Raw genomic sequence first — 14,883 nt, forward strand, 5'->3', positions numbered from 1 at the left:
CACTAATTTCGCTTGTTTCTCCGCTATAATTTTAATCTTCTATAAATAGCATGGTGTGCTTTTCAGTGTTTTACATTTCAACATTGTGAAAGATATTCTCTGTTATACCTCAATCTACAATAAACCTGAAAGCAGTACTTTAGAAGTATACAGTTGACCCTATAACCATTAGGAATGTGAAATTCACACATTCAGACTAAGGGAGTCATTTCTTTTCCCAGAAAATCACGCTCTTTGTATTTTAGATGGGATAGTCCGAAGGCATCACCCAAATATGTAACCCTAGATTCTTCAGTCAGTAGTCAAATGCGCTTCTCAATGAGTTCACTCAACCACCCTTCTATAGTGTATCAGATTGTGATTTACCTAAAAAAATACCATTAAGCATCACACACAAAGATTTTTCATTATTTCCATAAACACCTCTTTACACTCCCCTCATTAGATCTCCATTGCTTCTGTATTTTTGTGTATTTCCTTAATAATGCTAACATTATTAAGTAGGTATCTGTTTGGTGCAAATACCAATCTTGCTTTTGTGCTATTTACTTCAATTAATGGCTTGTAGGCTTGTTTTCCAATCAAAACAAAAACCTGATTACCTTTAAGTCTATTCATAGTGTGACAAGAATACCCGTAAAGTCATAAACATTCCTTAGATCTAGTGCATCCCATCATGGTCTAAAATATGTGATTTCCATTGTGATGACGATAAACTTCATGTTAAATAAAGCTGAGAATGTTCAATGAATATCCCCACTGTCACAAAATAGGTAAATCCTCTAAATATATATGTATGTATCTTTTGTGTAATGACATGCATAAACCATAAATCCCAACATTTATGCATTTTTAAACATTTTGCATTTGTCATTATTCGTCTTGAATAGCAGATTTCCTATGAAAGTCTTCAGGGGGACTTTGCATACTGGGTAGGAATCAGAATATTATTTCGTCAATCTATTTATAATTTTTGTATCCTTACTGAGGAGATTAATATTTCTGAAATCGTGATTTGTTTTGCCTCCACAAGATAGATACGTTTCCCTTGCACTGATGATCACAGCAGAAATTATTACATAATGTCGGGTTCAGACACTTAAGATGCCATTTTTAGAAAATGTTTCTGCACTTCACCTCAATCAATTGACTGGCTTAGCAGAGTCTGCTTTGAGTGTATTTTCTTATCGTTGACGCCTCATATATCAGGGGAATTTCCTTGGTTCACTTATTTTTACCCTGAGAACTGTTGTGGCATTACTTGGGATGTTTTATGTAGGTTGCTTATTAAATTTCAAAAGGGCATTTTCTTTTAGATTTGGATATGTGGTCTGAAAATAAAAGATTCATGATGTAACATACTTGGAAATGTCATGAATTTCACTTTGCATGATTCGTTATAATATCATTATAGCTTTTGTACACTGTGTGTGCAGTTGATTCTGTAATGAAATATCATGGCTTTTGCATTAAGTAGGAACCATTTTGCAGCATTTCCTGAATTGTAGAAATTGACCAGACTAGAGCCCCTAAGGTTCTGACGTACATATTTCCGCAGTGAAACAGTTCATAAGTGATGACAAAGTCATAATTGTCAATATTGATTTATATATCTTGTTTTCAACAGTTTAAACCCATCTGCTTCCCAATACATTAGTATGCAGTGATATAGAATTTAATCTTTAGACCTGAAAGTAGAGGTTTTAATTTACTTGCATTGTTATTGTTTTGCCAATCTCAGTGAAACCCAAATAATAAAGCAGCACAGTAACACTAACTGAAGACAGCATTTTGAATGTGGTTGCAAACTACTGGAAAAACTTATGGTCCAAGAAACCAAACTACTGTTATCAGCCTAAAGGTTAGCTTGATAGATAAGGGTAAAGCTCACACTATACCCAATGTAAGACCCCAGTGGTGTGTGAAAATCACACATAAGGGAAGGGGGGCCAGTTCCTTTCCCTTTGTCCCATATGATTTCTCGGGAAGATCTAGTGCCCAAAAAATCTCACAGCTTGGGTGACTCTCAGGGTGCCCAAAGGCATCCCTAGGCCTCCGGTCAATAGACCGACCAGCAGTCCACCCATTGACTATTACGCCCTGGCATGCGCAACAACCTGGGTGAATATTTTGGTACCCTGCCATTTATGTTTCATATGCATATTTCAGCATTATTTGATAGATGACTATTGAGCAAAGTGTGTCTGGCATGTTAATCGGTCAGAATTCCATAAAATTCTTACATCTGATCATTTCAAAAGTTAGGAGTACCCAATGTCTTTCAGGAACCAGAAATATGAACTGAAAGGTGAAGATTATTTTGCATTAAAATATTCATCCTACATTGCATTGATTATTTCAAGTGACATCTTTTTATAACATATGCTTGTTGAACGCTTGCCTTATATTTTATACACTATGAGTGAACGTAAGTTGTATTTTGATGAAATGTGCACCATCTTAATCATCACGTAAATGGATACAAGTACAATGCAACAATTTCAGAGTGTAAAAATCATTTTCATTGACCGGGATTGACTTGGAATTTGTGGTTAGAAGTAGTTACTACTGCACTTTCCTTGGCACTTATTCACTGCCATTTCGGATTTCTCTGAGGAAAAGGACTAAGTTGATTCAAGTGTATCCATGTAATGCTGAAACAAATTAGGTATGTCACTTGAAGAAAATCCTGGCCACAAGTGAAATATCTTTTAGGGTGTGAACCCATCAAATTTTAGTATAAATTTGCTGTTTATCTTCATAAATGTTATCTCTCATTAACCCACATGATGCATCTTATGGTATTGATATCACTGGCATATGTAAGCCTTCTCGCTGAATTGTTATACCCTTCTTTACCTCTTGATTTAACCATTGTGCTAGTAGTTTCCCCAACAAAATGTGAAAAATGAATTACAATGGAAGAGCATTTGTCACTCTATGGTTTGTGCTGAAAGGGAGGCTGAGAGGTTGTAACTACAACGATGGTGTTGATCACTGCATGGAATTTTTTCAGGCGTCAATTATACATAGATGGTCTGTTTTCTTGGCGCAAATTCTTTCAATAATCCTTACACTTGTGTCAGATTCAAGGGTAGCTCACCATTGGCAATGTTTTCAATCTCATATTATTTGGTTTTGCCATTCCACGATGTTTGCAAACCGGTCTCATGCTATTTCTACTTGACTTTTTCAGAAAATGCACAATCACCAGTTGAGTGAGTCCAGCCACCTGCGCGTGTCCTTCTCCAAGTCATGGATCTAAGGAGGGGGAGGACAAGAGATGAGAGACGCTCCTGGGGAGGATTTGGCAGTGGCCGGGGCTGCTCATCTCCTCCCATCCCAGAGCCACAGAGCATCAAAGGAAGCGTCCCCTTTGAATCGATTGGAGCAGTTTGGGCTGGCATCTGTGTCAAGTAAAAGGGTGTGGGGGAGGAGAGTAGGTGGATGAGAAGGATATCAGGGGGGGTAGTGAGAGTAAAGAGGGTAGAAATTTAAAGGGAAGGAAGGATTTTGGTGTGCGCTCGAGTGTGAGTGGGATGGTTCCTTTCGAAGTGTTGGAGAGAGGTCATGGGTGCCACGGTACCCTTTTGTGGGGGGGGGTTGGGAGGGAGGGCCTGGGGAAAGAGTGCCAGGAGTGCGTGTTTGGAAAGTGTTTCGCAACCTGTCGGAGGATGGCATTTGTGGTCTCGGACAGTGTGGAGAGAGGAAATGTAGGTTTGGAGTGTGGTGTCCGTCAGTAGTGTCCGTGGTGGCCCTCCTCGACTCGCACTCGGATGGTTTTCTTCCCCACCCCCTCACCTCTTCATTCCATTGGGGGAAATGCTGTGCCGCCGGGATGGTTTTACAAAAGGAAAAATATGAGAAAAAAAAGAAATGAGAGTAAGAGAGAAGGACATCTGTGTGAAAAATCTGTTTAGATGATACATGAAAATATTTCCCCGTGCAACATTTTTGTGTGTGAGAGAGAGATAGAGAGGAAAGCTAATATAAATATATATATAAAAATATATATTGTGGGGCAGTGTCCATCGATTGAATTAGAAAGAGGAAGCTACGGGACAGCTTGCCTGGGGATGACCAAAGGGACAAATCTGTATTTCAGAGAGTGCGTGGGTGTATGTGTATGAAGCTGCTGCACTTGTACTGTTGTTAAAAAATTAAGTAATGGGTGTGAGAGGAAGGGTTGTGATCTTTTGGAGAGATATGATCACTAATCCATTTTTTAACCTGCGTACCAGCCACCGCAAAAGATTAAAAAAAAAAGTTTTGGTGTGGAGAAACCTGTCCGCAATAGGCAATGGAATGGAGAATTTTAAATAGCTGCCCAGGACGTGGCAGCCTGCCTTTTGTTTGACCAAAATCGGATAGGTTTAATGTTTTGGGGCTAAACTCTTTTAACGACCTGTTCTCCAGCAATGGTTGAGCAGTGATTGTGAATATCACATTGGTCAATATTGTAGTTTTAAAAAAAAAACAAATGGTTTCCTTGTCTGCAAGAATGTTAGCAAAAAGTTTTAAAAATCATCCATAGATCTTTTTCAAAAAATTTTGCAGGAACACATATCGTTCAATTGTATATTTTTTGGTGTCCTATCTTTCTACAAATCCCAAAGAAAAGGAAATTAGTCGAAAAAAAGGGTACACCCATAGATTCCTGTCTCCCCTTGCCTCCAGTTTCTGTCTTGTCGTGATTTCAGAGTTAAAAAGTCTGCTTATTGCTCACTCTGCATCAATGGGTTTCCCTCCCCCTACCCTCCACTAAACTCTTCCCTTCCCAAAGTATGGGGTCAGAGCCAACTCTCCCCATCCAATCCTAAGGTGGAGTCTCCAGGAAAATTTGTCAACGAGATTGATGACTTGAGAAAGATTTTAGGCTTTAGACTTGTCTGGTGTGCTTCAGGTGTTTACCTTTTTGAGAAATGAAGATACCAGATGTTTTTAATGTGCTATTTTTGAGAACATAACATAATTGTCAACAATGAGAAGTTGAAACGTTTTTTTGTTTGTTTATCTGATATCCTCCAAATCGAAACACAATTTTTGGAAAAGTATTTTTGCATCCCCCACTGCGGTGAGAAGGCATGCAAATTCATGAAATGAAAAATAAGGGGTGGCCAATAGGTATTGCCAGGGGTGGCATCAACTTCAGGGTTTGCTGCCTCTCATACCGACTTGGATCTCTCTTCGTTACACAGAAAGAAAAATTTATCAAATCATTCCAGACAAGGGATCCTTCAGTCAGTGAATAGGCTTGGTTTGCTTAAAAGATCTGAGCTCTTTCGAAGGGGACTGGTTAAAATAGACTTGGTTGTACTGGGCATGGGCTACCATTGATAAGATCAGGGCAATGGGAGTTAGCATCACCCAAAGTAAAAAAAAGTGTTTCAGCTTGTTTTTCTTCCCTTTCTTCTACCTCTGCTGTACTTCTCAATGACCACATGCTTTCATCAAAAGGCCAGTTCCACAGGTTCAATTACAAGAGGGAGCAATGTCATGAAGTAGTTAGGGGAATGACCAGGCGTGTATGTTGGTGTGCTCTTGATATGGGCTCTTTGAGATTGTTTTGAAGGAGGCTAGTTTGTTGTTGAAATTTCTAGAATGTTTTAGTTTATAGCTTTATAGTTACTGTAGTCTTTATGTGTACTTTTTTTTATATTATCTTCCCTTGGCACCCATTGTCTGAACTCACTCAAATCATTCTTGCTCACAGATTTGTCCTGGCAAACATAATGATGGGTGAAACGAACTTCCTTTCCCACTACTTTCGAATGTGTTTTTTCATCGGTTCAGGGAAGAAGTTGAGAGTCTCCTATTAGTCAGCACTTGATTGAAGAAAATAGGTCGGAAATTACACCATTTCTGAGGCCGTGTTTGTGTAGTTAACCTTATCATGGCGCTGCTATGAAGTCAAATTTACTGAGGTGTGTACATTCCCACTCCACTTTCTTAGCAAAAGGCCACCCCAACTCTGTTCCACTCTTCTGTCCCCCTCCGGCCCCCTATCCTCCCCTGAATGAGCTAGCTCTCAATAACTCTGTTGTGTGTGACTATTAAGGAATAATATCTATTGTATAACTAGATTTTATCTCTTGAATATACATAAATATGTGTAACTCTTTATTCTATGTCATTGGTACATCTTGAGGAACAGTATTGTTGTAATAGCTTTAAAATATGATTGGTGTGAAAAAGAAAACATTTCAAATGAGCCACAGGGTTGGTCAGAACCAATTATTCTTTTTTTTTCCTCTCGTGAAAAAAAGAATGCAAAAAAGAAAAAATATTTACAACTTTTACAATAGTTGACAATCACATTTTTGCAGAACCGCCTTGGAATTAGTGTATTTTGATGAACAAACGTAAATTGAGGGAAATACTATGGTGTGCTTTTGATTAATTTGATGAAACAATGGAATTGCAATGATGTGCTATGAAATAGGCGTTTATATGAGATGGGCTAAAAGTTATTTGTAATTAGCTGAAAAAAAAAGGTTATTGGAAATTTGTAGAGTTAAAAATGTTCACTTGGTCTTTTACCCATTATTTTATGTACATATGTCTTGAATAAGGCTTTTCAGTACAGGTCATGTAAGTGTGGTCTTGTCGACATATCAGACCTCTAATCTTTTGTGCCTTTTCCAAGATTTGCATGGGGTGAGGGGAGGGAGGCCATGATTTTATTTCCTCTCCTACAAATCTGCTACGTGCGCACATACACTTGAAAAATAAAAAAGAACACCGGGGCAACGCCATAATATTTTAATAACCATAACCATTGCTGTTGATATCTGAATGGCCATAGTTTTATGGGATTTATTTAATGGGCATCATAGCATTTGATGTGTCTGAATCGCCACTTTTGCTTTCATCTGTGCGGCAGTGTTATATCACTGCCGGTTTGTTTGAGTCACACACTCCCTCCTTTTGAGCCCAGTTTTCAGAGAGTTTCCTCTCAAAGAAGTTTCTCCACAGTGCAGTCTTTTCAGAATGTGTCATGTTTCTGAGTGTAAAAGTTTTTTCCAAATACTTGTCTCTGCTGTTCTTGTTCTGCTTGAGAATTGTATAAACAAAAGCAAATGTTTGGAGCCCCTTTTGTTGTATTGTTAGGCTCACTGGAAGTTTTCCCGTGGCCTCTCTGATTGGACTAGTTTTTTGCTCCCTCCCGCAACCCTTGTGACCAAAACTGTGGAACGCCTTTCTCCCATCGGATTTGCCCGGTGGAATGGCCGTCAATTATACTGCCACTGAATGCATTGACCAGCATGCAAGCTAGACCCTTATGATTCTTCACTCTTTTTGTGTTTTTCTGCTGTGTGTGTTTATTGTAGAGGAGAAAGAAAAAGCAAGTGAATAAAAGGGAGTAAAATATCTTGCAGTATGGGAAGCGTGTGATTCAACATAGTAGCTGCAGGAATGACTTTGTCAAGAGGAAAAAAAATTTTTTTTGGGTCTTGGCTTGGGTTGTTGCGGAGGTGGGACCATAATCCCTAAATTTAACAAGTTGCGGTTGATCGGCAAAATTCTGATTGTGAAAGGTATGCCTAAAATGGCATCAAATCTTGGAGGCAGTTTATTAAGTGTAATAGTATATAACAGATATTATCAGAAGTTTATACATATTTTATTATAACTCTTATGAGAAATAATGTTCTTGAGAAAATGGCACTTTGATGTGAGTTTGCCTCATGTTCATGGGATCAAAGAAAAGAGTATTGTATAGTGGAAAATAATCAGGTTCCAAATATATATAGAGAAGACATAAATATTTGGGAGGAGTATATTAGAGAATTCTGTATCACTATTACTGCTACCACTTAGGGTTTCCTGTACCTAATATGATGTTCTATTTCCCCCTTTTGCCAAAAGAAAGTCGTGTTTGGGATTGGAGTTTCTGGTAGTTGTAATCTCTATTGCACACATTCTATTCATATGTATTTTTTTGCTACTTTTTCAAACTTGAATACCATCTTTGGGCTACATTGTGCATCATTGAGTATATTTTTTAAGCAATCGCTGTGTCCATCTGATATCAGGATAGTGTTGTTTCACTTTTATGTGTGGGAGCAGGGTAATGGGTGTGAAGAATCATGTTTTTATCTTATTTCAAGTGTACTGATGATGTTGATGGTGTGGAAGTGTGGGTTCTTCCACGATTTTTTAATGCTGTCCAGGAATGGGGCATCAATGCACATGAGCCGGGGGTGACCACCCCCGGTGGTTGAAGGATTTGTTCGGAAGTGGAGCCTTTTTTGTACTTGGCCAATGTCGAGACTCACTTGATTTGTCATCCCTAGCCAAAAAAATTAAATCTCTCAACCATTTCACTAAAATCATATCTCTTGTGAAGAAACGAATGTTCATTGAAGTTCTACTCTTGGATTTTAAAAGTATTATATTAGGTTAGCATTTTTTTGGGCGCACAGAAGTGGTCGTGATCTTTATTTTTGAAAGGGAAAAAAGAGTTATCTTGTACCATCTAATGAGTTTTATTATTTTTAAAAGCTGTATTTTGCTAAGTGTTAGGGCTTGACCAACCTGACCACTTGAGTGAATGTGACCGTGTTGCTGAATCGTTGGAGGAGAGTGAATGGCCGTGTGATTGAAGCTTGGTCAGGGGGGCAGAGTATTTGATAAATAAGTTGCCTACCATTATTCTATTTGACCCAAGTGTCATTGCTGCATTACTGAACGTATATATTTTTGTTTTTAAGTATAAACAGTTCAAGCTATCATCCATATTATTTTAAGACCATGTACAACACACACTCATGCATATATATAAATATATATTATTAAGAAAGAACAGGAAGGCTCTGTACGGAAAATAAAAAGTTTTTTTCAAGCAATCATTTCTTGAGACAGGCATTATTTTTTATTCTTGTGTGTAACTGAAGCCATACCCAAATGGAAAAGTGTTCCTCAAATGTTTTTTGCCATTTTTGTGATGACTGTGGCAAATTCTTCTACGTTGTGCAAATTTTATGGCAGACAAATTTTATTATTTATAAAAGTATTGTTTAAACCTCTGAATTTTCAGAAGGGTAGTAAATATCAGTACAAAATCTTGCTCTGGATGCTTAGTATAGACATTAACTTGTCAAATTGTTATCATATGGTCAATTACTAATGAAATTAAAGGCACACTCTTATTTTCCCTTTTGACAATGTTAGGTCTTGTATAGGTATGCCCTCAATCGCTTCTGCTGTCTTTCTAATGGCTTTATTTTTAGATATTGAAATTTATAGATATAAATGAAGTTAAGGTTGTTTCAAATAAAAAGATATAGCAAGCCATCAGCATGGTAACTTGTATAATTTTGATTAGGTAGTTTGTATATGTATAATTAAAAATTGCAAAATTCCTCGTATGCCTTTATCATAGACTAAATTACCACACTAAACATTCATTTTTACTCCAAATCCCAGTTCTTCCCAATTAATGTTAAGTATACTGTCATGTTTGAATACATAGGTGATTTTTTCCTATTTCTACCTAATTAATCAAGTAAACAATAGAAAACAGGGTAAAGCAATGGTCTATTTGCATAAGTGGCTTGCCCTTTTTTTTCACTGCGAGTTTTTGAACCACTAGCTGTTGTTACATGTGCTGTTTCTTTGTGCAAATGTTTCTCTTTCTCATCTTTCTGGCTCTGTCTCTTTCTCTGTCTCTCTCTCTCTCTCTCTCTCTCCCTATTTCTGTACTATACTATCTGTCTCTCTCTATAGCTCTGTCAGATATGCTTTTTGACTTATTGTTTGTTGGTGAGCATATGATTCTGCAGGTAATCCTGATGAACTTTTCCTCTTTGCAATGGGAATCTTCTTTTGAGTCACGTTATGATGGAAGTAAATGTTCTGTGAAAAAACAGACTTGTTTTCCCTTCTCCTCTAGATGTTTGTAAATTGATACAAGTACTTGATAGCACTTAGACTGTTCTCTTTTTCTCTCCTAGTTGGGGGATAATTAAAATAATCTTGTGGGTATAAGTAGGAGTTGGTCATATAGTTGAATTAAAAGAGGTAGTTAGTTATTAGATGCCTTTATTTGTCTTATTTTCCTGATTTTTTGTTTTGCTTGTGACTCTCACCTTTGTCCAACTTGCATATCTATTGGGGTAATTATTAGGACTGGTTCATTTAAGAGATGTGTACCATACAATATTGTCTCTCCATTGGACATAGACTGGCTTCCATTGCTGTGAAGCATGCCACAGCCCAGTTGGGTGTGTGCCTAAACCTTTTTGATTTATTTGAAACCTGAGTTTCTTCATCATTGAATCAGGCGAATCATTTTTATATGCCTCATTCATTCTACCCAAGGGCTTTGGTCCCCTTTTTTTGTAGTTTTCCTGTTTTGTCTCTCAGTGATAAATCTTTAATACTGCTATTTACTACAACTATACTATTTCATTGGTCATTATTTCTGCTTCTGTACTCTGTTTTTTATAATGTATGTACTGATGAATTAAACCCAATGGGACCTAAGAGTGATTGCATTGATGTGACTTGTTGAGATTGCTGAATTGTGATGATCTTTTATGCTGATTGCCTGTACAGTTTTCTGATGACTGGGAAGTCCAGCCTTTACCTTTTCTTTTTAATCTTTGACGTGCTCTAACTGGCAAGTAAATTTTACATTCAGCCTACATGGTAAGACCATCACAATTCCATTCCCCTTTCCTGTAGAGTTCTTCACCCATTCCAACGTAGGTGTACTTGTGCTCACTTGATGACTATCTTCTCTACACTAAATCTTATTCACTATCTTTCTACATTCTTCATCTGTATTATTAGTCTCCCATTTCCTCTTCTGCAATGTAATAGCCAGGAATAGCATGTATTCTCTGTCAGATATTCATGGAAAGCTGTAACAAAATTTGCTTACAATACCTTAAGTCTAATGGACGTTTTTAATGCTTCGCAATTTGAATTCTCAAAACTCAATTAAACATGATGAAATGATTTTGTAAATGCAAAATGAAATGAGCTCATGACACAGTCACTAATAGTTGCTATAAAATAATTCAGAACAATGCTGTTTCCCATTGTGTACATATAGCCATATAATAAGTGCACATTAGATTCAATGAGAGTTAGGGCAGTGTCCATCTTACAGAAATGATATTGACTACAACTTAAGCTCGTGGGATACTACAGAGAATTACTGAAGATAGTCTGCCAAACATTTGTAAAATGAGATGAAACCAACTCAATTTTTTCTGATCACTTGGGTGATAATGTGCAAATTGAACTAGCACAATAAAATGCTGTTCATCAGTTCCTGTTACCAGAAGTTGGTGAGTATTCCCTAAGGACACAGTATTAAAGTCAACATTTCGTTCAAATACACAATATAGACTTGATGTTAAAATGTAAATCATGAGTTGGTAGATGAATGATATAACTTTATGGTTGAAGACTATGACAGTATTAACACTTGACATTCCAGCATTTGTTGAAATAATGTATTCACAATGCCTAATCTACCGTAGTTGTAGGAAAACAACATACTCAAATTTTGTTATTTTTAACTTTCCAATTTCATTGAAATGGAATGAATGGTACCACTTCTGATGCATTGCTGGTACCTTTTCGCAATGTATTAAGCTCACGAGACAAAGAAAATCAAGTGAAAACTGGAGTGGCATGTCAAATTCTATCAAAAGTGTTGATCCAAGAAATATGATGCAGCACAGTGAGAACTAAATGCTGTAAGGATATTCAATTCTAATTGTCCTAGCGCCGAATAGTATTCACTAGTAATGCTTGTATATTTCATTTGAAAGTGTTTGATGAACAAATGTTTTTAGCTATTTAATGTTAAGTAGCTCAGAAAGATGTACACTAAACAATTTGGCGTTTTTTAAAATCCTAAGTAACCTTTGTTTACAAAGTTATGACTGAGAGACAAAGTGATACTTTTCAGTGTTACTGTACATGTTTTATGTGAAATGAATTTTAACTTGATTATGAAATATAATCTGTTGATATTCTATATTAAAGCAAAGGTATCGTCATCTTTTTGAAGTGATTTTCAACTTTTTTAAAGTATTTATATATTTTCCTGCTTAAAAATAAATTGTATTTTGGATAGTTGTTATTTATTGAAATAAAGAGTATGACATCATCCCTTCAAAATTTCACTCATATGACCTAGAGATATTTCCAAATTCAATTAAAAATATCTAATACATACATACAATTTTATGCGGAATACGTGACGAAAATGCCACAATCATAACCATTTCTTTAGAAACTTCAAGCTTTATATCAAAGGTTATATTTCCATGCCATTGAACAAGTTAAGTTTAAGGCATAAGTAGTCCATGAAAAGTCTACAAAAGGGCAATAAATGGAAATTACACACTATCACAAAGCAGACTGCAATCGGAGCGAGAGCAGACGAGATTTCTTTTAGCATTTCGTTATGCTTTTGTTTATCGTAAGGCACCATCTGGCGGCGTAGTCGAAAACCTTTTAATGGTACGTCAGTCTCAAACGGGGAAGGTTCGGTGGACAGTGTGCGGGTGCTCTTCTGCTGATTTATTACAGTGCATAAGAATGTCATCTTTGGTTATTCGTGTGTTTTGTGGCAAAATGTGAATATCGTTGCAGTATAATTCGTTCTTCGTGACAACTGACAGTTTTCCTCGGAAAAATGTGGACGCCTACGAAGTCTAAGAAGTATGGCGTGGGTGAGTACAAAAACTTTTTAGTTAACGTAGGAAAGATACATTTCAATAGTGTCAGGCTATTAGAGTAGGTGAAATGAATTTTACCGTTGTCACAAAAAGCTCAAATGCAATAAATATAGTAGTTTTCTTTCTATAAATGCTTTTCGAAGCCGTTAACATTTCTCAAAAGGCTTGTGTATATTTTGTGTCGGCGGGCACATTTCACGTTGATTTCTGCGTTGCCGCCTTATGAAATAAATGATAAACTGTGTATGAGTAGTTCTCAGGTATGGGTAATATGCTATTCATTACTGTGCAACATTTATCGACGGTAAAAAAATTGATGCGGGTGTCTTTTATTATAATAACTATATTGCGATCTAGTACCGAGCACTAATAGGGTTCCAACAGTTCTGATTCGAATTTATAGTGTTTAGAATTCAACTTTCTCTTAATGATCGGTAATTTATTAGTGTCACGTTTTTCATTGCCACTGTTTCTGTTTATGTCGCGAAATTTCAAGTAAACCTTTTAGTGAATCCACCTTATTATAAGTTAAAGATAAATGTACCTTTGACATTGGTGCCAAATAACGACAATGCACCTAGTAATTATTACAGGTAGGTATGTTAACCTATGCTTTCACACTCCTCTCCCACCGTTCGAGCCCCTCTTTCTTGCCTGTCGCGCATGTTGATGGGTGGAGTGAACATATCATAAGACGTCTGACGAGATCGCTCCAACGAGAGGTGACGTCTGGTAGGCTGTTGGCATTACAGGAAGGAGATGATGGGTGGTCTCCCCGATCGTGGGGGCGGGGTCGTCTGGCGGCGGAAGAGGGTTTGCCGTCGAACGGACGGAAGCGACTGGATATTAAGCGCGTGGTTCTTTGCGAGTGTTCTTGAGGCTCTTCAGAGCAGAAACGCGTGTTGTTGGATCCTTTGTGGTGGTTTGTCTTGGGGTTGTCACGCCGTTGAAGTGGGAGCTGAATCTGTCCGCGCAGCACGCCGAGCTATCACTCTCTGGTGCAAAGCTCTCCGGAGAGGGTGGAACTCTCTCCACGGAAGGCCGTTCATTTTTTATTTCCTTCAAAGTAAGGTGGGAGAAGGTTTAGCTCGGGACAATGACGGAGGGGAGGAGGCTGGCGACTGCATACCGAGAGAGAGACCAGCCGAGCGAGAGGCCTTGCGGAAAGCGCGCCACTTCTCTCGGCCGACCCCCTCTCTCTGTCAGAACGACACCGGTCCGTCGCCCACAGTAACTTCGCGTTAGTGTCTCCCAGGCACATACATGTCTTCGGGGATTGTAAATTCTTCGGGATGGGGAAAAATCAACGATGGGAAACGAGGAATCGATGCGATTCCTAATGCTATGCTATATTCTATATTATGTTCATTCCACCCAACACAATATTACAAAGCTCTCTCCTTCACGAAACGAAAATAGGTTCCTTGAAAGGCAGCAGTATCATTGCAATTGGTGCATTTTCTTTTATGGTGTGCTGTCCAAAATCATAGAATAACTTAATTTTCCGCATGTGGTAACTTCGCACGACATGGGTTGTCATTGTTTCATGGTTTCACATCTTTTTTCTGAAGATATACGAGGGTCATCCGGAAATTAGTACCCGTTCGTGAAATAAAGACACAAAAGTAAATATTAACAAACATAAAAAATTTTATTTGAAAGAGGATACTTTAAACTACTTCTCAACATAATCTCCAAGCAAATTAAGGCATTTGTCATAACGTGTGACAAGTTTCTGTATTCCTGCTGCATAGTCCTTCGCCGCCAGCTCATTGAGATACCCGAGGGACCCATCTTGCACAAATTTTTGCATAATGCAGATGGTGTTTAACAATTTCATGAACAATTGTTCGAGAAACATTGGGAAAATGCTCACAGATGTCATCAATTGTGACGCGCCGATCGTTCCTCACGAATTCGTCAACTGAGCTCACCAGTTGGTCTGTAATGACAGACGGTCTCCCCGAACGCTCATCGTCGTGTGTGTTCCCCCTCCCCATGTTGAAGTTGCGACACCACCGCGGAACAGACGACTCGTCCATTACATTGTCTCCATACACCTCCTTTAATTGGCGATGAATATCACATGGGCGAACGTTTCTTGCATTGAGGAATTTAATCACTGCCCTCACTTCACAACTGGCGGCGTTCTCAATTTTTTTAAACATTGTAAACAATC

The 14,883-nt window shown here is 37.9% G+C and overlaps 1 protein-coding gene across 4 annotated transcripts in view; it reads left to right on the top strand.

Annotated features, from left to right (window-relative positions):
* heph (polypyrimidine tract-binding protein 1 heph) overlaps positions 1-12,005 on the top strand; it is a 627,135-nt gene extending 615,130 nt beyond the window's left edge. For all 4 annotated transcript variants that reach the window (XM_071586665.1, XM_071586669.1, XM_071586666.1 and 1 more), the window contains one exon: positions 3,197-12,005. In XM_071586665.1, coding sequence (XP_071442766.1) covers positions 3,197-3,265 — 69 coding nt within the window. In that variant the 3' untranslated portion in view covers positions 3,266-12,005. The remainder of the gene's footprint in view (positions 1-3,196) is intronic.
* The last annotated feature ends 2,878 nt before the right edge of the window (positions 12,006-14,883 follow it).

This window comes from Hetaerina americana, unplaced genomic scaffold (genome assembly GCF_022747635.1).
Source record: "Hetaerina americana unplaced genomic scaffold, ioHetAmer1.1.p SCAF_24, whole genome shotgun sequence".
NCBI lineage: Eukaryota > Metazoa > Arthropoda > Insecta > Odonata > Calopterygidae > Hetaerina > Hetaerina americana.